Below are 26,849 nucleotides of genomic sequence, written 5' to 3' on the forward strand. Positions count from 1 at the left end.
TCTTTTCAGTGCAAAGTTTCTGAATCCCAGCCAAGCCGTAGTTAGTGGCACCTGCGGGCCCCCATGGGGGACGGCTGGGGGTGTGGGACATCCTATGTGTGGGAAGAACTGGTTTAGGTGAGCAGAGAACTGGGTTCCAGTTCTGGCTGTGTCACCAACTATCTTTGGCTGAGTGGTAGTGTGCAAGACACTTGCCCTCTATGAGCCTCAGTTTCCCCAGTGGTAAGATAGGGAACTAGTTTCCCTGTAACTCACACGTTGGCATGAGAATGAAGCAAGTTCGTGTGAAGGATGTAGAGAAGAGGCTTCATCCTGAGTCACACAGTGTGTGGATTCGGAATCCTAGTCCAGGTACCAACTCAAGTTCTTTTCCTTCTCTGAGCCTCAGTTTACTCACCTGTAAACTGAGCGACTAAGACTGAAGAGTCTCTTAGGCGAGGTCCTTTGCTGCTTTTTGCAGCTAGTGCCTATCAGAGGACAGCGATTCTTTAGAGAAACATGTTCGCTTGCTTTACAGGGCAACAAGACTTAGAAATTGGGGGGTGGGGGGGAGGGGAGAGGGGTAACATTTATTGAGGGCTCCATGAATGGGGTTTACATGCAATATCTTATCTCTCACAACAAGATTGTATGGCTTGAACCCTCATTCCCACCTTACAGATGGAACCCTGAGGCTCACACAGATAAGATGTCTTGCCCAATGTCACAGAGCTCCAAGAGGCAGAACTCCCACTCCCAGCCAAGTCTCTCTGACCCCAGTAAATGCATGAATCCCCGGGCTCTTCTCAGCCAGAATATCCTGATGCAGAGTTTCACGATTAGATTCTGCGTAGGCTCCAAGTCACTATCTAAAAATCACACTTGTTTTAACAGTTGTGACCTCCGGATCTTTCCGGCTGTCTATCATTAGCAGGAAGGTACCGTTTAAGGAAATGAATATTTTATCACCCTCTCTTCTCTCTTGCTTTGCCAGTCAGCTGGGCCTCAATTTGCTCAACACAAGATAAGCTCTTGGGCCCAAAGATAAAGCTGAGCTTTTAAGGAGCTGTGATTAGGGAGCCGCACTCTTCTTTGTGTTTTGAGGGCCTCTGATTATTCCACAGCTATTCATCCTGAGGAGACTACAGTATCTCCAAGTCTTCAGCTTGGCCCAGGGTAGTCTCAGATTTTAATCCCATCCCCTGCTTTCCAGAATGAGGAATGAGGCAGACAGACCTGGGGCCTGATCCTTTAGCCGTTTTGTGGCCTTGGATCAAGTGCATAACTTCTGTATCCCAATCTCCCAGGCTGTAAAATTAGGAATGCTGCATTATCTGCCTCTAGAAGTGATGTGAAGGTGTAAAGCTCTTGGTACGTAGTAGGTTCTGTGTAAATGTTAGTTCCTCTACTTCCTGAGAACTTTGTCAGTATCAGATGCTGTTCACGAGGTTTTAGGATGTTATATTAAGTAAAGCAGAACATGACTTGGTCGCTTTGTCTTGTCAGAGAGCCTAGCGGAAAGTTGCAGCCTCACTTGACTTTGCTGTTTATAACTCCGGCATGAGAGAGGGAGAGACTCTTGAGTAAACGGAACCTCTCTTTGAGGATCAGTAGTCTCATTTTCCAAACCGGATTAACAATAGTAATTGTCTTTCTTTTTGCACGCATCAGGAAAAGTTATCAGTCATCTTTTTAAAGCAACACAGAACCTTGCAGTACAAGGGTTTTTTACACCTCAGCTGATTTTGACCCTTGCAGTAACTCAGTAAGATAAGCACAGCTACGATGGCTATCGTTTTAAATGGAAGAAAATCAAGTCCTCCAGTTTGAGTGCTGCGCCCAAGGCCAGAGCCTCAGCTGTAGACCTGGTAATTCTTTAGTACGTTAACGTTAACACACGGGCGAGATTGCGGCTTTGCACACAGACATTCTCTGAGTCCTTTGGCTTGAAAATCATTTTTAATCGCCCGTGATGTGTCAAGTATTGTTATTTTAAGATGATAACTCTCTGCTCCAATGTCACTCAACCCTGAAACTGCCTCTCTAACACTATTAGTATGTCACTGAGCTAAAATGTCTTCTGTACATATAGTGCTTAATGTATAGCTTTTACAGTAGTTTGACATCTGTTAACTCCTTTGTTCAAGAAGCAATTGTGTACGGAGCACCTAGTGTGTGCCAGGCACACGGGGATGTGATAGACCACAGCGTGGTCCCCACCCTCAACGCGTGTCTAGGCACCCCCTGGCCTGCCCACCACAGCTACCTGAGAAAATGGAGGCTCAGAGGACAGAGGGGCCCTCTGAGGACTCACAGCCTGTGGCAGAGCCAGGATTAGGAACCACATCTCCCGCTTCCTGGGGCACCTGGGTGGCTCAGTCAGTTAAGCGTCCGACTTCCGCTCAGGTCATGATCTCACAGTCCGTGAGTTCTAGCCCCGCGTCGGGCTCTGTGCTGACAGCTCAGAGCCTGGAGCCTCTTTCAGATTCTGTGTCTCCCTCTCTCTCTGCTCCTCCCCTGTTCATGCTCCGTCTCAAAAATAAATAAACGTTAAAAAAAAATTTAAACAGATCTCCCGCTTCCTTTTGGTTGAGAACTGTCATCACTCTACACTGTCCTATTACTGAAATGGTCTGCGGGCAGAGTGGACCAGCCAGGCAGGGGTGAGAACCAGCACATGAGGCACGTTCTGGTCTTTGTCCCTTAAACACTTCTGCCCTTAACACATACATGGTAAATGTTCAGTGCTTAAACATTTCCTGTGTAACCAGTATTTACGGGATGAGGAACAGGTTAGCAAAATACCTGCCCCGCACTGCACAAGCTCACAGGCAGCTGCAGTGTGGGTCGATAGCTCCTATATAAGATAAAGCACTTTCGACACTCGTGTGAGTAACCCAATTACTTTCTCAACTCCTCCCAGGAAAACAAGGAGCTCCATTCACTCGGGGGCCTTATCCAGCTTGTTTGCCATCACTGTCCCTGGCAAACCACAAAGCCTGATACATAGTAGGTTCTTGGCCACTTTTATTTTTTAGTAGAAGAATGTACCAGAGCTTACAAGAGTCCAGAGGAAGGCTCCGACCAGGTAGAGAGCCAGGCAAGGCTCCCAAGAACGTATCCTGCCCGACATAAATCTTTAAGGACAAACAGGCAGATTGATATGTCACCCATGGGAGAACCAAGTAGCAAAGCTTTTTCAATTATGCACAGTTTGGGTTTATCCATCCTGCCGCTTCTCCTCCATTTGCAGGGATAATTGAGAGTCAGCTGCGGTTCAACTTGCTAAGTGCCCATAGTGAGCAGTGAATTACGAGGAACAGAAATGCTGTTCGTGTTGCTCAGGAAAGGGTGAGCCAGTAAAAATACAAGTGCGGGCTGGTAATTTATTGGCCCTTGTTAACAAGGACTCTGTAGGCATTCTTAGAGGATTCCTTTTAGAGGGAGCTGAGTTATCAGGAGCAAAGAAATTACATTCGTCACTGGCTACCTGCAAACTAGGGTTTGCGAGAGCAGCTCAGGAAGCGCATCTTTCTGCATGGTCCGTGCTCCGCCATGGACCTCCCGTTTTCTGCAGGAACGTGCACAACCTTCTGCAAGTGTAGGATGTGATGTCAGAGAAAAGGGTGCAATCAAAAACAGCTAGGGAATGGTGGGACCAGGGGTGAGGTGCAACTGTCTATACTGCGTAGTAGTTAAAACGCGAACTGCCAGAACTCCAGCTCTAGCCCCACCCCCCCTCACCTGCAGGATGCTCTCTGGGCTTCATTTTCCTCCTCTGCAACATTGTGACAGTTGTCATCCTTGCCCGACTGACTTGTCTTGAGGACTGCATGCAAATACATGTAAATACTCAGAACAGTGGCTGGCACATAAGAAGTGCCCTGTCAATGTTAGTTCGGGCTGTTAGTAATAAATGTTTTGTTCGGTAGCCAGAAAGAGCTGGGTTCGAATCTCACCGCTTAACTAGCTTTAAAGCTTTGGAAAAGTTTCTGGGCGCCTGGGTGGCGCAGTCGGTTAAGCGTCCGACTTCAGCCAGGTCATGATCTCGCAGTCCGTGAGTTCGAGCCCCGCGTCAGGCTCTGGGCCGATGGCTCGGAGCCTGGAGCCTGTTTCCGATTCTGTGTCTCCCTCTCTCTCTGCCCCTCCCCCGTTCATGCTCTGTCTCTCTCTGTCCCAAAAATAAATAAAAAACGTTGAAAAAAAAAAAATTAAAGCTTTGGAAAAGTTTCCCTGACATCTCTGAGCCTCAGTTTTTCACCACCTAAAGTGAAGATTCTAACACCGAGCTCTTAGGATTATTAGAAGGATTTTAAGCTAAGTTGATGAGTGTGGAAATAGCACAGGGTCTCGAGGAATGAGCCCAAATTCTTCCTTCTTGTTAATTGTATAGTTAGCTGGTCCAAGCCTAAAAGACACTTTTTCTTTTCCTTCACTGTTCCCCACATTTCTTATGAAACATTTACGCAGCAGACATCTACCAGATGCCTACTGAGCATTGGGCACTGTGCCTGCTCTTAAAGAGCTCCCAGTCTGGTGAAAAGAAACACAGATTAGCAGACAGAAGACCACTGCAGGCTGATGCCTCCGATGGGGGTAGGAGCTACACTGTGCTAGTTTCTGGGAAGCACACATGATTGCTCTCCATCCGGAATGTTTCAGTGTAACACCGTGACTGGCCCATTAGAAAAGCGTTCAACCTATCTACTGTTGTTAATATTATAAAATACGTGCTGATCCTTATTTATATGATGTGTCAGCAGTAAAAGAAACTCTCATTCTAACACTTCACACTATCACAGCTCCTAATCGTCTGTATTTACTGTCTACTTTCTTGTTGGATTCCCACAGTAACCCAAATCAGAAGCAGAGCCAGTAACACCCATTTTAGGATCGTGATGCTCCGAGGGGCTGTGGCCTGTTCAGGGTGTGACAGTTCCCAAGTGGCCCGATAAGACCAGATGGAGGAGTACGAGGAGAGAGGGAGGAAAGAAAATACAGATACATATTAAAAAACAATTGGAATTTTCTCGACTCTTGTCTTGCGCTTTCCCTGCCATTAACGGTCCCTTTTCTTGGAAGACACTTTGGGTAAATATCAGATGGCTTGTCCATGATCCCAGCAGAAGCCGTTCTTTATACTGAGACCTTGATGTTTGCTGTATTGTAAATAACCTGACTCTCAGCTTAAACTCAGCTGCAAACTAATTTTAATCACTTGGGACAAGTCAGAGCACCTCTCTGAGGCTCATTTCTGTCTTTGGCGAAATGAGGATTATTTTTTCCACCACATAACCTCTGAGGTCCCTGCAGCCATCTGTCCTGTGATTCCGTGAGAAGCCCGATGGCAGAGACACCCTGCACTCATTTAAGTGACTCACACACTCCTCCCTCATCCAGCTTTCCTCAGGGAAGGAGCCTGGCCTCCTGCTTCTACACTAGCGGAAGCCCCTTTGATTTGGGACCCTCAGGCCTCAGGGGCCATTCTCACACACACTTAAGCCAGCTTGAAGTTGAAGTGTGATGGCTTTGTTCTCTGAAAGTGGAGTATCAAAGTGTTTTGACTGTGTCGAATTTGATTTTTCCATAGGTTCCCACCAGCCAAAAGAAGGAAGGTGTTTATGATGTGCCAAAAAGTCAACCTGTAAGTGTAAGTAAATCTTCTCTCTTCTGCCAGGCTCCCGTGATCTGCACTCCTACGAGGCTGTGTCTACAGCTTGAGGAAGGGAACCCCTCTTCTGGATAGGCATTATAACTTAGCTTTACCAGGGCCTACATGGCACGGACTCCTCAGTGAGTCAGAGGGAAGGGGGCATAAGGCGGAAATGGTGAGGCTGAGGAAGGGTTGCCAACCTGGACCGAGGTCTGGCCCCCCGCGTGGCGGTGAGTTAAATTGCACAAACCACTATGTCCAGGGGTCTCAAGGTCTGAGTTGTTCCATGACAAAAGTCTCCGGCCAAAGACTTAATTATACCTGATCAAATAGGGGGCAGTGTCTCAATCCTGGGAAGAGTTGCCCATCCGATTTAAAAGTGCTTGACAGGTCTCAGAGGGATCATAGAAGAGCCGGCCAGGGCCTTTAGAGTGTATAAGGGTCCAGCCAGTGGACAGACCACCAAGAAAAAGGCCACGTGTAGTGGGCTTGCAAAGAACCCGGCAGGTCCACTACATCTGGACCCCATCGGCCGGTGGGACTCCTGGAAATGGAAAATATCAAGCTGTGTGACACTGCCACAAGCCAGTGCTAGGCCAGGCCCAGATTTCGGCCCCCCATCCAGTCAGCGTGCGGAAGGCAGCCTCTGTACGTGATTCAGGAGCACTGGGGAACTCTTGCCCAAAGGGACATCGGACTTCACCGCGGCCTGTGTAAACAGAACTAGGATGTTTAGTCACCGCTGATCTCATTCAGCTCAGTGATGGGTACAAAGAGCACAGGCTTTGAAAACAGACCCCCAGGAACTCCAGCTCTGACCCTAACAGGACTGTTGTGAGGCTGGATGACTCTCTGGGCTGTTGTTGTTGGTCCTGGACCCCACCCTGTGAGAGACACAAAGACACCCCCGCATTTTTCAAGGTCAGATTGATAGGGCAGTTTGAAACCCCATTCCTAGGGCAGCAACTGAAAGACCTAGAAATGCTTGGCCTGGAGAAAAGGAACCATAAATGTGGAGATGGGAGTCCCCAGGGCTACCGGTTGGAAGAGGGCTTACACTGTTCTGATTTGGCCAGCCCAAAGTGACAGTGACCTTCCTGAGCAGTGGTCAGAGCTGTTAAGAGTTAGAACAGCTGGCACCTAGGGGAGTGGGCTCCCCATCACTGGAGCTGGTGCAAGCAGAGCCTAAAAGACCCCCTGTCAGAAAAACTATAGGAGGATTCAAATGTGGAATGGGCAGAGGGGAAAGAGGAGCTCCTGTTGTCCCTTTCAAACCTGACCTTCTGTCCTGAGTTGAGAGTCTTTCTGGCTCATGCTTACCCTCCTCTGCCCCTGTTCTCTTTTCACCTGGTGAAATTTCTTCCTTTTCCTATCAGCATCCATTCCTCTTCCCAATATCCTGCATCCACCAGACCCCACCTAAATCCTGCTCTCAAAAGCCAACGCATGTTAGGTTTCATGAGACAGCATATTTGAATGGGGTCCTCAAAAACTTGAGTCTACAAGGTAGTTGAGAACATGAAGTGAAGTGTCGCGCAGAGAAAAAGCCGTTTTTCTCCTTGAGGCCTTTGCATTTGTCAAGCCTTCTTGTCACGGAGACACTGGTCCGTTCGTGTTTCCGTTTGGTTCAGCTGCCATCACACAGCTCCCTACAATTCAATTTGTGCCTAAATTGCTTCGCTTGCCCCTAACAGGTTTAGATACGTGAGGAAACATGCTCCATTTGCCGCCTTGGTTTTCGTGAATTTATTAACCAATCTGGCCACACCATCTCCATGCTTAATAGCTGAAAAAAACAAACAAACAAACAAACAAACAAAAAAAATCCCAATCTCCTTAGCCTGACATGCATGGCACTCAGATGCCAGCCTCAGCCCGGATCTCTGGTCTACCTCCCTCTGGTCCAGCTCTACTGAAGCTTCTGAAGGAGCCACATCCTCCCCTAATAGCCCAGCTTAGCTTCAGGCTATGGGGACTCAGGGAGACTTTGTGGTCTTCTGCTAAGTGTGAGCAGATCACCCCTACCTCTGTGCCCCGCTCCCTATCATTCCTCTGTTAACAGCTCGTAGCACACAGCATCCCAACTCTTCTCCTGGCTCCTTACTTCCAGGAACTTCCTGAGGTCCTTGGATTACCAGAAGCAAGCCCGGGGTCTGGCATGTGAAAGGCAGGGATGACACAGCCGCTCAAGGGGTGTTTCATAAATATACACATGACTCTGCCTGTAGAAAGAATTGAAAATCCTTACACTTTCTTTTAAAGGGAATTTCCTGGTTATCTGACTCTGAAATAGGCATTAAGTAAACATGCTCATGTTTTGCTTGAGAAATATCTGGGCTGCCTGAACGGCCAGCAGTAGCTTCCAACCCTCTGTTCGCATAGAGTCCTAGAAGCATCTGGGCTTTTCTGTGAACGATTTCAACATTTCTAAAAGCCAGAGAGAGGTAGCAAGTCAAACGTATCAACTCTAGTGGAGGGGCAGATGCTTGCGTTTGGTATCTCAACTCCTGTTCTTACTACCTGTAGGACTTCTGATAAGTTCCCTTGTTTCTCTACACCTCCCTGCTCTCATCTATCAAAGGAGTTACTAAACTCAACTTACTAAATGATTTTGAGGAGAAAACAACATGTGTATTGGAAACTTGATCCCACTTGCCTAAACTTCCCAGAGGTACTTTAAATATCCCACAGCCCACATTCCTCACTGTTCTGGGATCTTCCTGTCCTCCAGGCTGGCCCCTGTAGACCTGCCTCCCTGATGAGCGCATATTCCCTGGGATACCTCTGTGCCCTGAAAATCTCTGCTGTGATCTCGCTGTTTGCTCCCTCACCACCTGCTCCTTAACCAGAAAGACAAATAAACCAAAGACAGCCAAGTCAGTGCATATTAAGCAGCTTCAAGCCAGTTTGACAGCTTCCACAAGTTTCCCACAAGAAGGGAAACTGCCCAGTGGCCTGTTACTCTAGGAACCACCGGTTTCTTCTTCTTCGGGTCCAGAGCCCAGTCTGCCCAGAGCCCAGTAAGAGACTCAGCTTGGGGCTGTCACTGGGGAAGATCACACATCAGCCCCAGAAGAAATGGCCTGATCTTCAGCATCAGACATGGGTATGCTCTCATCCTGGCCACCCACTAAGGGTCCTTGAGCATCTTTTTCCATCTCTAAACCCCAGTGTCGTAACCTGCAAAGAGAAAGGAATGCCTGCCTTGTAGCTTTGTTTGGAGGACTAAAGGAGACATTTATGTAAAACCTTAACAGGGGATATGGACTAGATTAAAGGAGAACATTACCGTCGGTTGTCGGCACGAGCAATCCACCAGCCAACAGTTCACACTGAGGCGGGGATTGCACACTGAGGCAGGGAGGCTAGGTAATTGCACACCTCCTCTAGGAAGCCTTTTTTTTACCCCAGAGTAAACAGCTCCCCCGGGAGACCTCTGTGCTTCTCTGTGCAATGATCACAATGCACTGTTACCTTTTCTTAATGAATCCATGTGAGCCATTGGACTTTGAGTTTCTTAAAGGCCTTGGCTTCAGGGTTAATGGTACCTGCCTTAGAGTTTTTTGTGTTAAGGACTAAGTGAGCTGAAGAATATGAATCAACACAGTGCTTGGTGCAGAGTAGGAATTCAACAGCTGTGAGCTGTTACTGTTCTGCTCTGTGAGCTCCTTGAGGTCAGGAATCGCTTTTAATCATCACTCTCTCTAAAGTAACTCCTCTGAGGATTTCTGCTCCCTTTGAGCTTTTGATGGTATACTGTTTCCCCGTGGGTTGGCGGGAGTCTCATGTGCCCAAGTAAATTTTTATAGGCCTTGAAGCCAGTGGGATCCTTGATTGCAGCTCTAAAACCTCTGTCCTGGAGTCTCAGTCCCCTGGACTAGGGTGGCTCACTGTCACCCTACATGGCCAGAGGTGTCCTCATCAAGGTGTCACATTTGGTGTATTGGAGTTTGAGAAGTCGTTGCATTTCTTCTGGGTCTTGCCCACCCCAGTGCGTCACCTGATGGGACACAGTTTTGTCTCGATCAGTTGGGATGTTGGTCCAGACAGAAAGCCAGTTCTCTGTCTTCAGTCTCCTCTCTGACATCATGCATCCACGCCCTAGTTTATACCACCAGGCACCATAACCTTGGGGAGCCAAGCTCTACCAGCCCCTTTCTTGTTCCCTTTTGCACAAATAATGTGTTAGGATGCTTTGCTTGTCCTAATCCAGACCTATAATGTTACCTTCCTGTAACAGATTTGTTCTTAGGGTCATACTACACTCCCCTCCACTCTTACCTAGGACTCTGAGACAAGATAAGGATTAATCCCATTCGCTCCCAGAAATATACATTTCCTCTCTTCCTGGTCAAGGCAGCTAGAAGATTTGTACACGGGCTTTATTTTTATGCCAGGGTCTCCAAACTCCAAGCATAGAATTGATGCTTGCTGATAGGGAATATTAGCTGACTAGAGAGGCAGGGAGGAAAGAGCGTATAACTTGGGCAAAGCCTTGAAGGATGAGCAGGACCTGGATGGGCACAGCCCCTTCTGGGCATATCATTAAGGTCCTTCTGGCTCCTGAGTTTTTATTTCCTCTACTAGGTGGTACTCAGAACTGATGAATTTATCATCAGTTTCCTTCTCAGAAACGGGTAGCCTTTCTTTCTGCCAGATGATAATGCTTCTGGTGTTCTTTAGACAAATATCCTGGCCTCTTTGGGGCTGTCGGGAAGGCACATCCCTGAGTGGAGAGGAAAACGTCAGCTAAGTAGCCCATTACCGCATCCATTATTTAGTGCTTTTTGCACTCCGTTAGCCTTTGAACATGATTCTGGCTCTACAGGGGGACCCAGTGGACTCACACATTCACAGTTTGCTCAAGTGCCTGTTTTGGACCCGGTCACACCCCACAACGCTCAACTTGGTTGAGGCTTAACCTTCATAGGTCAACAGACCTAAACCTCAGCATGCCTTATGTCATTGTCACATGAGAAATACCAGCACTTGTCTTCTCCCCTCCCCTCCTTCCCACCTCATGTAGTAGTCTTATGGCTGAGGGGCGCCTGGGTGGCTCAGTTGGTTAAGCGTCCAACTCTTGATTTTGGCTCAGGTCATGACCTCGCAGTTCATGGGATCAAGCCTCGGGTCGGGCTCAGCGCTGACAGCTCTGTCACACTCGCCCTCTCTCAAAATAAATAAATAGACATTAAAAAAAATATATTCTTATGGCTGAAAAAGATCTTTTACCCTTCACCCTGTAACTGCCTGGTTTTAAATCCTTTTATGTGGATGTACTAGACATAATTATCAGTACTAACCCGTCAGTGGATTCTAGCAGAACTTTCTTCGGCCTTTGAAAGAGAGTCTTAAAGGTTTGGCTTAGCAGCAAATAGAAAGGACACAGGTTGTGGAATTGACCAGCTGGACTCCACATTCAGTTCTGGGGGACAAGACATGGATTCAGATATTGAAAGGAATAATCAGACTCCCCTGAGATTCTTTCCTCCCTTTGGGTGTGATCTTTGCCAATCTCTTCAAGTTTCTGAGACTCCTCTTCGAGTGGAAATGATGACCCTTCTATGCCAACATCTCAGGGCTTTTGTGAGACTCATGAAGCAACGTGAGAGCATTGTCTATGAAGATGAGGGGTTGCTTTCATGGTCTCTGGGGACGTAAAGACCAAGGGATGCTGTGCACTCATTCCTCCAGTTATTTGATAGACTATCTTAAGATTACGAGAAAGGCTCAAGTTTTCTGACAAGAGAGGGCACATCTGGGCTCACTGTCAGGAAGAAATCTGAAACCATCTGAGCTGATTTTCAGAGGGAAGGACAGCTCTCAAAGAGTAGTGAGGTCTCTGGCCCCCGGAGTATTCAAGCAGCAGGTGAATGGTTCTGCAGGGGTTCTTACGTGGAGAAGGTAACCACACTAGTGGACCTTGGAGCCGTCCACCCACTCTCTCATCCACTTTCCCCCGTGTTTATAACATCTAGCGTTTACCTCACCATCTTGTTCCCGGTGTCTCAGCTGCGAAGCCAGGCACCCCAGAGGCCCCATTACTATCTCCACCATCCTCTCCCTGGCTTTAGAGTTGCCCACGGTGAAGCGTGCAGCAATAAGTTATGGCATTGCCCCGTGAGGTCGGTGCTCCGGATGGAAACATGTTTACTATGCGCTGTAATCAAGGCACCACACTGAGCAAGCCCTGGGCACAGAGTAGGTCCTTAGAAAATCGGTCCCTCCTTAGTTTCCTCCTGGAGAGTTGGACGACAGTGCTCTGCGTCTCTCTGGTGCGTCCTGGAAAAGAGCCACACTGGGAGAATCGGGTAAAAACCCCAGTGATCGCATGTGAAGTCCAAGGCTCCCTTCACTTCCTTTCTTTGCCTTACAGTGCTAGGCCACCAGCCCTGCACACTGAGAGTCTGAGCTAACTTAGCTGGGGAAAAAGCAGGTAGACTTTACTGAGTAGATACTGTGTGCCATGGACAGCCTAGACTGTGGTCTCAGCCTATCTCATTCAGTAGTCACACCTGGAAGGTAGATGTCATTTACATATGAGGAAGCTGAGGCTTTCCAGAGGTCCTATACAGTCATAAAGCTGGTAAGTGACAGAGCCCGAAATTGAACCTTCAGCTGTTCTGATTCACACAGTTTCCACTAAAACACACTGCCTTTAGGATTCAAGAAAATGCCAAGCCCCCATCTCCTCTTCCTCACCCTGGTTGGAGTCAGTACTCAGGCCAGTTTCTGTCTCCCATTATTCGTTGCTTCTGAGTCCTTATTAATAACGCTGAGGCTAGCCCCTGGGGGTGGCTATGAACACCTCTCTCCCCCTTCAGCCGGAGTCCCATGAGGCACACCCATGTCTGACTCGTTCCTGACCCCTCACTCTGCCTATGCACTGCTTTCTGTATCCTGACATTGAAAAAAATATTTGTGGGTCCCAAAGAACAAATCTCAAGGAATCAAAAATCAGAGAGCTGCTCATTTGGCCTCCCCTGCCTCCCACCCTCCAAACATCTATGTTTCTGTGCAAGACCCCTGTCTCCCAACAATCAGTATTCAGTTGATTTTCCTTGCCTTAGATTTAATTCAGTTTCCCTGCTGCAAATGTAGGAAGAGTCAATCCATTAAAGTGAAGAATTACAGAAATTCTCTGGACAACTGTTCCTAACCACCCCCACCAGCCCCCGTCTTTCATGGCAAATAAATTTTCATTCACAATTCAGCAGTTGGTTTTTCCTTTAGTCTGAAATCTGGATCAAGATGTTTCATAATTGAATTAAATCTAGTCTGAACATTTGTCAGTTTCACTTCCTCATTAAGCACCACATTGTAGAGAAATTATAATTATCGGAATGCCGTTAACATAGATGTCACACAAGAGGAGGTCTTCCTGAACTAAGGGAAAGGAATCTGCATCGGCATATTCCACAAAGGAAATAGAAGCTTGCCCTGTCTTGCTTTTCTTAGACAGGCTTTCGGTTTGCAGTGGTTAACAAAACTGTCCTGAGATAGAATCCTAAATCCCTGGAATCTCAGAATTTGTGAGGACATTAAAAGCTGCTGGGTCAGCCTTCTCACCAATCCAGGGATCCCTCCAGAACATTTGTGATGAGCACAGATGAATGTGTCTGACTCTGGCTTTGGCCCACATGCCCGCAGTGACAGACCTTCATGACTTTTGTGATCCCACAGCTCCATTTGCTGGAGAGCCCTCCTTGTTTTCAAGTTCCCTTACAGCTTCTATTCATTCATTCATTCATTCATTCATTCATCCATCCATCCATTTGACAAACATTTACTAAGGACCTCCTATCTGCCATAAAGTGGCCTACTCACTAGGGATATAAAGATGAATAAGGATGGCTGCTTGAGAATTTTAATGATCACAAGAAGGTAGATGTGTAAAAATGGTTGCAACCCGTGTAATCCTCTAGGCCATAAGAGCTGTCTACAATATGCTCTGGGAGCATAGTGGGGAGGCCGAAAACTTTGCCCAAGGGAGTTCAGTGAGGTCTTCACCCAGGAAGTAGGGTCTTAAAAGATGATAGGAACTTGGCACAGAGAAAGAGTGGAACGGGATTCAGGAAGAGGGAACTGAATGTGTAAAGGCACTGAACTATGGAAAAACATACCATATCCCGGGGGCTGATGAAGAGTCTGGGGTGGTGGGACTGCAGGATGCCTTCGTGTGAGCAGGTGACAGGGCACGAAGGGAAGCCATCCCCACGGAGTGAAGGATCTGGAATGCAATGCTCAGAAACTCAGATTGGCTGGGAAGCCACTGGTGCTGCCGGGTGTTGAGTGGCACTATTAGAGCTGTGATTCTCAGCATCACTTTGGTGGCCTGCGACAGGTGGCTTGGCTATTGGAGAGACCGTTAAGAAGCTAATGGGATTATCCATGTGTATCTATCAGGATGAAGTCAGGAAAACAGTGCCCACACGAGGTAATTTCATAGAGGGAATTTAATGTGGAGAACTAGTTACAAAGGTGTTAGAAGAGCTGACAAGCCAAACAGAGGACAGTGGAGCAACCCAAATTAGTAATATTCAGAAGTTGCTACCATCCCCAGGACTGGAAGGACAAAGAAAGGGACCAGGGCTGCCAGTGGGCACTGTGACTGCAGAGGGCGCAGGGACCTTGGCAAGAGGGGCTGGCTGTCTGGTGGAAAGTAGAACCGTGAGGGAGACTCACGGCCAGATTCACTGCCAGAATACTGCATAAAGAGAGCCAGGGAGAAATTCAGTGCTTCTCCCCTCTTTCCACCATCCAGCATCCAACTACCCCTTTCATTGGCCAAACCGAAGTGAAAGTGGGTTGACAAGGGAGCTCAGGCAATGTAATTTACAAGGTCACCCCCCTGTCCTACTACACAGAGCAGAGGGAGGGCATGAATGGGTCTGAGGGCAAAGTGGTCAAAGGGTAGGCAAGTAGGATTACTTTGGGTCTGGGCTACAGGTGACACCCTGCAGACAGGGAGAGGAACGGAGGGAGGGAAATGTGTAAATTTGAATGAATGACATTCAGATCTAGAAAGTAGGTCTAAAAAGTAGTAGGTCTAGAAAGATCTTGCTGATGTGGGGGGAGGGGGTAAGAGAAACACAAGGTCTAAGCTCCTTCTGAAGTGGCAAGCTTTGGCAGGTCGGGTAAGCAGGCAATAGGGACTGAGTGCTCTGTCTCCTGTCCTATAGCTCTGCCATTTACATACGTGCTGTTTTATGTGTCCAGGTTCTAAGGGTGTTTGTAGATCAGCCTTTCCATCCACTCTCTTCAGGTCCTTGCCAAAGACAGTAGTAATCCCTTTCATCCTCCTCTCTGTTCTCAGTCCATGCCTCACATTTGGGCAGTGTCACATTATCACTTTGAATGATATCTGGCTCCTTCTTCCCCGTTTGAAAAACCAGGCTGTCATGAATGGAAGGAATCAAGCAGAGTTGTAGACAGCTCGCTGTTAAATCATTCCCGAAACTTGTTTTCTACAAATGCAAATGTGGAAGGGGATAAGCGCTTGCATAAGCAGTTGCCTGGTGTCCTGTTTGCTCAGTTGTGTGTTGGCAAAAATCACATCTCGATAAAACAATGATCAGTCCATCGCTGTGCTCAAATTCCTGCCACCGGTCTCCTGCAGGAATGGTCTCCAAACTTTTTATGAAATCCTGGCACCATCATTGCAATGAACTGTGCCCAGTAGCCTTTTATATAAACAGATGGGAATAGGAGTTGTGGTTGAAGCTGGGTTGAAGCCTCAAGGCCTACCCACCTGGAATCCTTTTCTGAAGCACAGAAGATTCTGGAAAGGAAGAGATCCAGAGAAGATAGTGTGAAAACCACTGTCAAAAGAATCCACTGGCTAATTCCATGGGTGGGAGCAGTGGGGTGTTTAGATGAAGAGATTCTTCACATTATTTCCATTAGAAGCTTTGTTCTTCTATAATTGAATTTGCAAACACAGATTGGGAGCCTGCTCTTTGGGAGGGAGTAAAACGGCACGAAATTTGAAGTTTGGGGCACCTGGGTGGCTCATTTGATTAAGCATCCAGATTTGGCTCAGGTCATGATCTCACAGTTCGTGAGTTTGAGCCTGACGTCGGGCTCTGTGCTGACAGTTCAGAGCCTAGAGCCTGCTTCAGATTCTGTGTCTCCCTCTCTCTCTGCCCATCCCATTTGCTCTCTGTCTCTCAGAAACACATTTTAAGGGGCGCCTGGGTGGCTCAGTTGGTTAAGCGGCCGACTTCGGCTCAGGTCATGATCTCGCGGTCTGTGAGTTCGAGCCCTGCGTCGGGCTCTGTGCTGACAGCTCAGAGCCTGGAGCCTGTTTCAATTATGTGTCTCCCTCTCTCTGACCCTCCCCGGTTCATGCTCTGTCTCTCTCTGTGTCAAAAATAAATAAACGTTAAAAAAAAAAAAATTAAAAAAAAAAAAGGAACACATTTTAAAAACATTTTTTAAAAAGTTGAAGTTAATCAGAGCTTTATACTTCTTAGCTGTATGACTCAGCAAAGTGCTTTATGTTTTGGATTCTTCTGAATGACCAGTTAGCATCTGGGGAAGATTACTTGGCACCAACGTGGAATCACAGTTAGAAGTTTGAGCCTTTTGGACCACCTGAGGGACTCCGTTGGTTGAGCATCTGACTCTTGATTTCGGCTCAGGTCATGATCTCACAGTCATGGGATTGAGGGCCACGTTGGGCTCTCGTGGAGCCTGCTTGGGATTCTCTCTCCCTCTACCCCCTCCCCTGTTCACACGTTCTTGCTCTCTCTCATCCTAAAATTTAAAAACAAACAAACAAACAAAAAACAGAAGTGTGACCCTTTCAGCCTGACTACGTAGGCCTTAAATTTTTTTCCCTCAATTACCAGCTGCGTGACCGCGGATAGTGTGTTCACTCATAAAACGTGGGTAATGACTGTGGTGCCTACCTCATAGAATTCTCCTGAGGACTAAATAAGGTGATGCATGTATAACTCTATATGAGTAGCACCTGGCACATAGTAAGTGCTCAATAAATGTTAGCCGTAATTATTATCGTGAGCTGTTATATGGGCTTAGGACTATACCAAGCGCTTCAAGAGATAGGAGAAGGAATAAGATGTGGCCTAGCCCCGAAGGTGCTTGTGGTCTATGGGTAGGAGTGACTTCAGTATCTAGAGTGAAGGGCTAGAGTGCCTTTAATTCTCCATGGCTCAGCAATGTCAACAAGATCAAGTGTAACCTGAGAGCCTGGGGTAGGGCTGAACCTACAGGAGAGTTTCATGGCTATAGAGCAGGGATAACCAACATTTGTAACTACCAAAGAAAGCAAGGCACTTAACGAGATAGGCACTTAATGCTCTACTTCAGGACTCTCCCAAGCAACCATAAGAAGTAGGTCTCTTCTCTACGGTAAAGGTTATTAAAGATCAGAGAAGTTAAATCACTTAGCACAGCTAGAAGAGGCATCCCTAAGAATCTAAGCTAGTTCTCTCTGAACTTAAAATGAGGGTGACCTAGTTTATCATCCAAAGTGGGTCACTTTGGAATGCAAAAAAGGGGTGTGCTATTAACAATGACATCAGGACAATAGACATGAACAGGAGCTGTCTTAAGCGGACCAGGATGTAGGGCCACCTTACCCAAAGCCAGTGAATGTCCTTCCCAACTGGGCTACCCTGTCTCAAAGACCACAACACAGGAGATTTCAAACAGAAGGCAGGAAGCATCTGTCCATCTTGTTCTTGGCACTCCGTACCAGTTTTGTCCCTGTGTGGAAACAAGCCCAGTACTACCCACGAGACAGAGGTGCCCTGGTACATGCTCGCTCCTTCAGTGGGCATAATAAATCAGATTACTTGGAGATCTGTTATGTGGTGAAAAAATGTAGTCCAGGGTATCTGTTCACTGCCGCTGCTGTGAGTCTATCATTATTCCTCTAATACAGACCATTAACATTCACAGAACCTTAACTACAGCATCTCTAATGAGCACAGCTATAATATACAGTTTCCCCATAAATATCCATTGATGCTGACACTCATTCTCTCTTGGTACAGTAATTCAGCTTTTCTGGATAAATCATCATGCAGAGGCTCTCTCTTTCTCCCTAACTGCCATTATTAGTGGTTACACAAGAATAATGAGCAAATTCTGGTTGCAAAAAAGAAGAAAGAGATGAATGATCATGGAGAATACAAAAATATATGTTGGTGACAGTACCCAGCCATGGCAAAACCTGATTTTGCAATGACTTAGAAAGGAGGCAAGAAATGAACATTAGCTGAGCACTTACTGGGGGCTGGGGAGTACACGCGTTGTTTGGCCAGCTGTATGTGGTTCAGTGAATCCCAACATTGCATTGCCCAGCAGTCATTTGTGATGCTTTTAAAAAGGCAGCTTCCTCGGCCCCACCCCCTAGATCTGCTTTTGTATGGCTCACGTGTGCATGTGTATGTATGTAAAGGGAGATTTATAAAGCTCCCCAATGCAGTCTGATGCTCCGCTAAGTTTATCTGGTTTAATGAACAAAGCATCTATGATCTGCCCCACTTTATGGACCAGAAGACTGAGGTGGAGACGCTACGGGGAGAGGGAAATAAAGTCTGGCTCTGAGGGAAGCATCCCTTGCCTCTGACTTGTATGCGAAGAACGGCTCCTATTAAGATGACATTGACTCACTTGGTACACGTTCTCCCTGCTCCAGCCCTCGTTCCCACCTCTCACGGGGCTCTGTCAGCGCCTCACCGTGCTTCTCCCCAGGATGTTGGCAGCTGTCCTTGTCTCTGTTACTCCTCTTTCCCACCATTGTATGCTGCCAGCCCAATACTCTTGGTTCGTTCCCACTTTCCTATAGTTTTCAATCTCCTAGCCTTGTCTTTCTGGCTGTTTTTCTGTTGTTCGTCCCATAGTCACCTAGAAGGTTCTACCCCTATGACCCCAGTCAGAATTATAGGGATGACATTTGCAGTGTGATCTGACCAGGGTCCTCCAGACAAGATTGGGGTGCACTGTGGCAGGGCGGGCTCCTAAACTGTGGTTGCTCCTTCCAGAGACCTTACCTCTTTCCCTAGTCTTAAAACACAGATCGTCTGACACCCTTTGTTCTCCTCACCATAGTGGAGTAGTTGAGAGCACACACTCCAAAGCTAGCCCACTTTGGTGAACATTATAGCTCTACCATTTACTAGCTGGATGACCTTGGGTAAGTTAATTAATCCTTCTGTCCCTCAGTTTCCTCCTCTGAAAATGAGGATAGCAATAGCACCTGTACCCGTTGCAATAATTAAATGAGTTAATAAGTAAAAGCACTTTAGAATAGTGTCTGTACATACAGAAGAAGCTCCATCTGAACATTAACTGTTGTTATTATTGTCCTGCATGACCCCTGCCTGGCCAAGGAGGGATGAGGTCTTAATATTAATATTAAAACCTGTCCTTCCTCTTCAGACCAGAATGGACTGCTTGGGATACGTTCCAGAGGTAGAATTATCATTTCTTAATGAATGATTGTATGTCAGGGTGTGGGAGAGAGACGAATCAAGAGCCACTTGTACATTTGGGGGCTTTATGGATCTACCCAAACCAGAAAGAATGATCTCAACCAGTTGTGACCTAATCCAGAGTATCTTGACTAGTTCAAATTAAAAAGGTCCTTCCTAGAACATAGCCAACATGCAGGTAAAGAGGGTCTCTGCCTGTGAGGTCATTGTAGGATCTCCTCACATATGCCACATTTTACCCTAGCTCCCTAGTCTTCAGAGATAGGGTGTCCAGCACCGGAAAACAAACAGGAAGTTTTTTTGTTGTTGTTTTGGTTTTTTTGCTGTAGTAGTAGGCACAGAGTGGCCCTGTTGCTTTCGGCGCATCGTTTCTGCAATACTGGACGGCACCTGCTAGAACCAATCTCTGGTCACTTGTGCATTGCTGTGTTCAGGCATCCACTCCTCACCCATTCCACTGATAATTGTCTCGTGTCACCGCGTGTTGAGCGCTGTGCTAGGCACACGTGCTGTACAAGTCAGACCATGTCCCAACCCTTGCCCAGCTCACACCCCACAGGGGAAGGCTGCCAACAAACAAGTTAAAATACTAATAGAGCATGAGTGCGAGCCATAAAACCAAACAGGATAATGTGGTGAGAGGTGGGGCTGCTCTTTTACTTGGGGAGAAATGGTCAGAGGAGGTCTCCCTAGTGACGTGACAGCTGAGCGGAGATCTGTATTATGAGAAGAAGCCAGTGAAACAGGAACAGGAGAAGGCACGGGCAAAGGCATGTCCCAGCGGTCCATGAAGAACAGAGGGAAGACCAGTGTTGGCCAGAGCACAGTGGGAAAGGGGAGAGTGGAGGGTGAGCTCAAACACAGGTCGCAACTAGGTGTGGACAGTCCTGCAGGCAGTGGTGCAAAGTTTGGGTTTTATTGCAAGTATAATGGAAGACAGTGGAGTGTTTTAGGCAGGGAAGTAAGCCTGATCTGATTTTTTAATACTGTCGTGACTGATGTATTAGAGATTAACTTAAGGAGCAAGAGTAAAAACAGAAGCCTAGGCAAAAGACAAGGCAGCAGAAAAGATGAAGAGAGGCAGTCAGAGCCTGGAGACAGCATTTCTTAGTGAATGGTTGGGTGTCCGGGTGTGGGAGAGGACGTGTCAAGTGTAACTTGTACATGTTAGGGCTTAAGCATCTAAGCGTGAGTTGGTGGCCTTTACAGACATCGAAAGACAAGGAAAGAATGTGTTGGAAAAGATCCAAAGTTCTTTGGACGTATTAAGCTTGAGAGGCCAAATAGTATGGGATACAATTTCTAGCAACTAAGGGGGAGGGTGATAAGATCAGATATTGGCTCCACTTCAAGTAGTGAGGAATGTCACAGATTGACATTATTAGTCAAGGTCAATTAGTGGTGAGAACCAATGGATCTCACTAATGGGGAGGACTTGAAGAATTCAGATAAAAATGCCATCCAGATTCTAGAAGGGCTAGAAGGATAGCCTATCTCTTTTTTTTATAACTTTTTCTGGAACATCTCCTTACTATTTCTTTGAAATCAGAACAAAGGCCATTTACCCTGACTGCAAAGCCTCACTGGGTCAAGTGACAGAGTGAATATGAGATCCTTTCTAGAGTTTATAATAGTAAATGCCAAGTCTTTGTGAGCGAGCAAGTGTGTGTATGTGTGTGTGCATACATGTGCACACACATACATGCCGAGCATTTGGAAACACCATATGGACTACCATACCCTCTGCTTAGTAAGTCATGCTATAACCAAGTTTCTTTCTGTTCAGTTTCCTATTCTCTTATATAAACAAGTTCATCCATTCCCTCATTCTGTTTTTTTTTTTTTAATTTGTCAATTCAGTATAATTTCCTGTTGTGTGCTAGTCACTGGGATATCTAGATCTTAGGAATACAAAAATGAATAATATACAGTTTCCCATAAAAGGAACTTAGTTTCTACAAAGTCTTAGTCTATAGTGGCAAAGTGAGAACCAGTGAAGTTTGACATGTATGATGCCCAGGGGAGGATCATCTAATCACCATCCTTAGGACTTTAGAGGAAGGTTTGGAAGAGGTAACTAGACCCAAGTCTCTAGGGATGTGTTACAGTTCTCCTGATGAACAAGGATGGGAAGGGTAGCCAGTCGCAGAGAGTAGCTTGTACCAGAGCCTGAGGGTGAGAAATATACTGAGAGATCTGTTAGGAGGGCATGTGAAATTATGACACAAAGTTGCAAACTGTTTGTATGTTGGACAACCAATCAGATAGTGCCGGATAATGCTCTTCGAGATTTCCTGACTCCAAACCTTTGGGCTGCCTTCCATGTCTATTCTATAGGTGAACACTGCCTCACCTGATCTTTGGAGATCTATGAAGTAGCCATTTTCCTCGCTGTTTTACATATGAGCAAGCCGGGCTTTCCCTGAGGCCTTAGTTTTCTTGTTGTAAAATGTGCGCCAGGTTTCTCTGCTCTGATTTATTTACTGTTTTCTCTTAGTGTGCACACCTAGGAGTGGAATTGTGCTATGGTAGTAAGGAACTAGGTTAGGAGTCAGAACTTGGGGTTTCATCTCAGCTCTGCCATTCACGTCATGATTTTGAAAAAGTTGGAAGCCTCAGTTTCTTCATCTGAAAAAAAAAATACAGGGTTAAGTTGACTCAGAGATCCCTTCAATCTCTTCTAATTCAGCTACTCTGCAGTTCTTCAACTCCTGAATCTATTCAAACTGCCATCCAAAAGGTGCTACGAATCATCGTATTCCTAAAGAATACTCCACTGAATTGTTGACTTCCTATTTGACCCAAAGACGCAGACACATATTTGGAGGTCTTACACATATTTGGAGGTCAGGTGCCATGCTAGTGACGCTATTACCTGAAATCTTGCCCCAGCTAATCTTCCCCTAGTCTTGTGAGATGGATATTTCCCAGATCTTACAACGAAGAAAACTCAAGAGATGAGTAAAGAGGTCCAATTCCATTCGCCCAAAAATAGACGTCGGGTTTTGGTTGTTTGCCATGTCTTCAGTCCTGTGAATGGCATCGCAGCAGTGAAAATGGTACACCCTCTGTGAAATTGCTCATTGTGAGGTACCCCTGTTGTGACACTCCTCATGCTCCAGCCTGAATTGGAAGCCTCCAGTTTCCGTAGCTTGGCTGTTACAGCTCAGAGAAGGGACAGCATCTCAGTCCTTGCAATGTTGGCACTGGGCCTTGCTCATAGTGAGCAGTCAGGAAGTTTATTAATTATTAAATGAATTCCTTGAGGATCGAATCCAGGAATGAAGACGTGAATAAGGAAATGAATGCCTGAGCACATAAAATCTGCATTCTTCCAGAGAAGAAGAGGAAAAGCATGTTGCACGGAACGGCTGTCAGAGCAGCAGGCAAAGCCCTCCTGACTATTTTTTCCTCTGCTGTGACATCTCTCCATTTGTGATTTCCTCTGATTTGCTCTGCACTCAGCCTGAGCCTCCGCTACTCTCGCTTGATTTCAACTGCATCCAGTATTTCTTGTTACGGTTTGGGTGCCATCTGGATCCTGGGAGTAGCCTCTCCAAGAGACACACACCAGCAAAGAAAGAGATGACTGACTCTCGGAGAAGATCCCCTGCCCTCCTCCCCACTCTCGTGTTGAGATCCTGTCATCCTGCTGACAGGAGCCAATTTCGCATGACTGTGATTCTAATTCACTCCCTTTTTGATGCCAAGTCTTGTTAGGAGTTTTGAAAAATCCTTGAGTTTTTGCTAATGTAGAACTAGAATAATAGATTCTTAAAAGGAGATGCCATAAAGGAAGAGATCATTAAAAACAAGTAATTACCAGCTTTGGGAAATTGTTCCCCTTCGGTTTTCGGTTTTCTCTGTACCTCTCTACCTACGCAGTTGTGTTTGCACTCTGACAGCCGCTCAAATACTAAAGCCATCTTGCAGCCTAACAAAGGAGCTAAAACAAGAAAGGGGACTCCACATTCTAAAATTCTCCTTGTCAACTATTAGAGCTTTGGGATGAGGTCCTGGGTCAGGCCCAGGAAGCTTCCACAAGTGTAAATGCATGAAGTCATCGCAGTGCTCTTACAGAAACTTAATGGCCAGGATGGTGTTTTCAGCATTTCTCCCTAATGCCCATCACTGGCCCCATTTTGGCTATCACCAGACACATTCCTGTACCATCATCTCTCTCTTTATGATCACTAATACTGTCACATCCCCAATACCACCACTGCCTCCATCTCAAAATGTCGGCTGCCTCCAGTTTCCCCGACCCCCGAAGATTGGGTCGGATGCCATATGTTTCCTAACAAAGACAACAGTGGTAGCGGTTACTGGCACGAATCAGTTCGTTACTGTGAACCAAGCGCTGTATACTGAAGGCTTTGCATGTTGCACGTTACCCCATAACACCAATCATTTGATAATTGTCTGTTTTCTTTTCCATCTCCCTCAGATGATATAAGGTCAAGGACTGTGACTTATCCTAGCTGCTCAACAAATAGATGTGGAGTGACTTAGTGACTGCCTATCAGAGTCTATGACAAACACCAATGGCATCACCACTGCACCCCAGACACTGCACCCGCCATTTTGTAGGAATCACAATCCATGTCTCCTACCCATCATCACTGTTACTGAGATCAAACTTACTTAGCTCTGAGTATCTTATTGTAAACGCCACCCTCAGCCTACAACTCATGCCACCAGCCCCATCCTTATGCATTTTCTCAACAAAATAATGGCTGTGTTTTAGAATACCTGGGCTTGAAACTGTAGTGTTGCCAACTGAATCCTGAAATAGAGATGGAGAAGGAGAGAGGAGAAGGGCATGCGGTAGGAGGGATGAATGATGGGGCTGACCCCCGGAATGATCCAGCCTCCCCAGTGTTAACACTGGGGGAAAGGTGCCGGAGGAGGAGCCCGCTGGGGCTTTGTCTGTTCTAGGAAGGCCATGTCGCACCTTCAGCTCCTCGAGGTGACTTTGCCCCTTCCCAGGATCAGTATTACCAAACCTATGCAATGTCCTGGAACCTGTCTACCCTCACCTACCAAGCAAATATCGCATGGCTATCCTCCCTTGCTTGCTTGCTTCCCTCCCTCCTTCCTTCCGCCCTACTCCCTCCCTCGGTCCCCCTCCCTCCCTTCCTTCTCTTCATCCCTTTCCTTCCTCCCCCCTCTTTCCATCTCTCCCTCCTCTTCGTCCCTCTGCCTCTTTCTCCCTTCCTCCCTCCAATCATCCCTTCCCTTTCTGTAGTTTTGTCATCCATTGAGATTTTACTCTGCCAGCTACTGTGCTAATTTTATTCATATACATCAACCTTCTTGGTGTTTCCTCTCAGCAACCCTACATTGGCCTATGTTTCAAGGAGAAAACTGAGACTTGGAGTGAGGAAGGATGTTTTCAGGGAAATGCCAACGATGAGGCAGCAGTTTGAACTGAAAGCTGCTGTTTCAGACATCCCTCTTTCCATTCCCCCACGCTGCCTGGCCTAAAAACATCAAACTTTTCACCCTAGAAGTACCTTTTATTTTCAAATGCAAGCAAATGGGTTTTCTTGACCTTAGGGTAAAGTTGGGAAGCTTAACGGTCAAGAGTCAGATTCTGGAGCCCCAGCTGCCCCCTGTTTGTGCACATTAGCCTGGTCAGGTCAACTTAGCACACTGACCTTCCAAGAGGTCCACCTTTCTCATGCCACCTGAATAAAGCACTAGCAAACGCCTTTCACCTCCAGTCCCCATCCTGAATTTCTCCTTGCATAGTCAGTCCATTTCAAACTGAATGTCCACTGATGGATGGAGGGAGGGAGGGAGGGGTGGATAGACAGATGAAGACAATATGGTACATAACACACAATGGAATATTTTTCAGCCTTAATAAGGAAGGACATGCTTCCATATGTGGCAGGTTGGCTGAACTTTGAGGACATTACGCTAAGTGAAATAAGCCAATCACAAAGGACAAATGCTGCATGATACTACTTAATCTGAGAGCTATAAAACAGCCAAACACACTGAAGCAGAGGGTAGAATGGTGGTCACAAGGGGCTGGGGGCAGGGGAAAGTGGGAATTGCTATTCAGTGGTATAAGTTCTAGTTATGCAAGGTGACTAGGTTCTAGAGCCTGCATTGTGACGGTAATTAAAAGTACTGTATTATACACTCTAGAACTTGTTAAGAAGGTAGATCTTACATTAAGTGTTCTTGCCACAGTAAAAAGAAGTGGGGGTGGGGAAGGCTGTTTCAAAGACCAACTTAATTTCTAGGAAGCCAGATATAAATATTTCATTGTCCAAGGATTTACAGATGTATTACGCTGGGAGGCACTTCCAGGAAGACGTAACTTTCATCGTAAGGTCTAAGCATTTCTCTGCCCCTCTAACCTTCCAGACAACCTCTGGGATGCTCCTAAAATGGTAGCTGTGGAAAGGAGGGCCATTACCTGCCAAAATGAGTTCCAACTTTGAGTAATTAGGCAATTTTTTGGTCATTACAGAAACATATCCTCAAAGCAGCATGATTCTTCTATTAGATTAAGACATTGGGTCCAGAAGACCACTGGGCCCCAAATCTCAGTAGGCCTGGAAAATGTTGGCATTAAATGGCACTCCATGCTGTTGTAATGATAATGAACCTTCATGAATTTCCTCTTGAAACATGAATCTTAATTTCCTTTAAAAAGCCCCACAAATATCTGGCTCAGTCAATGAAAAAGTCCTTTACACCAGAAGAAGGCTGCTGTTTTGTGTAAAATGCATTTGTTTTCATGGTACCATCTAGACAGTGTAAAGAATTCAGTTCTCCAACAGAATCTTTTCAGTTAGTACAAAAGTAGGGATATTGTTTAAAAGAACAGAGGAGACTGTGTAAGGAAGCAATATGTCCAGGATTTAGAACGTCCTCAGTCATCCGGAAGTTGTTTTTATAAATATATATTCTCTGGGGTGCCTGGATGGCTCAGTCAGTTATATGTCTGACTCTTGGCTTCAGCTCAGGTCATGATCTCATGGTTCATTGGATCGAGCCCCAAGTTGGGCTCTACACTGACGTGTGGAGCCTGCTTGGGATTCTCTTTCCCTCTCTGTCTGTCCCTCTCCTGTTTGTACTGTATACTTTCTCTCTCAAAAATAAATAAATTTAAATAAATAACGTATATTTATAGAGAGAGAGCTAGCCGAACTGTAAATACAGTAGCCACTAGCTACATGTGGCTATTTATATTGAAATTAATTAAAAATAAATAAAATTTAAGACTCAGTTCATCAGTCCCAGTAGCCATATTTAAAGTGCTCAATAGCAACATGGAGCTATAGGCTACCATATTAGATATTGCAGACATAGAAATTTCCATCACACGGAAAGTTCTATGGGACATGGCTGCTCTTGGGAGAAATCATTTATTATCATCAAATTTTCCATTCCCTATCTCAACTCCACCCCCACCCCCGCTTTGTTCTTCATTTGCCAAACAGAGGTGTGTGTGTGTGTGTGTGTGTGTGTGTCTGTGTCTGTCTGTCTGTCTATCTGCCTGTGTCTGCCTGTCTGTCTGTCAGGAAGTAGGAAAACAGCTGTTTACTCTTGGCTAAAGGTGACAAAAAGCTAAATCCCTAGATACCACAGCAGGAATTCGTCTTCATTAGCGTGTGTCTTCCTTGTTAGCTCACTCACCAGGAAAAGGCACATGCATTCGAATGCCTGGAATCACTAGGTGCCTTAATAGTAGCCACTTTGGTGTAGTTACAACTCACTTAGGTTAATCC

The 26,849-nt window shown here is 46.3% G+C and overlaps 1 protein-coding gene across 21 annotated transcripts in view; it reads left to right on the forward strand.

Moving 5' to 3' along the window:
• DAB1 (DAB adaptor protein 1) overlaps nt 1–26,849 on the forward strand; it is a 1,141,854-nt gene that overhangs the window by 1,076,169 nt on the left and 38,836 nt on the right. For 16 of the 21 annotated variants that reach the window (XM_058717264.1, XM_058717251.1, XM_058717244.1 and 13 more), the window contains one exon: nt 5,570–5,629. In XM_058717264.1, coding sequence (XP_058573247.1) covers nt 5,570–5,629 — 60 coding nt within the window. The remainder of the gene's footprint in view (nt 1–5,569; nt 5,630–26,849) is intronic. The other 5 variants (XM_058717252.1, XM_058717256.1, XM_058717259.1 and 2 more) reach the window with 1 other exon arrangement.

This window comes from Neofelis nebulosa, chromosome 2, assembly GCF_028018385.1.
Source record: "Neofelis nebulosa isolate mNeoNeb1 chromosome 2, mNeoNeb1.pri, whole genome shotgun sequence".
NCBI lineage: Eukaryota > Metazoa > Chordata > Mammalia > Carnivora > Felidae > Neofelis > Neofelis nebulosa.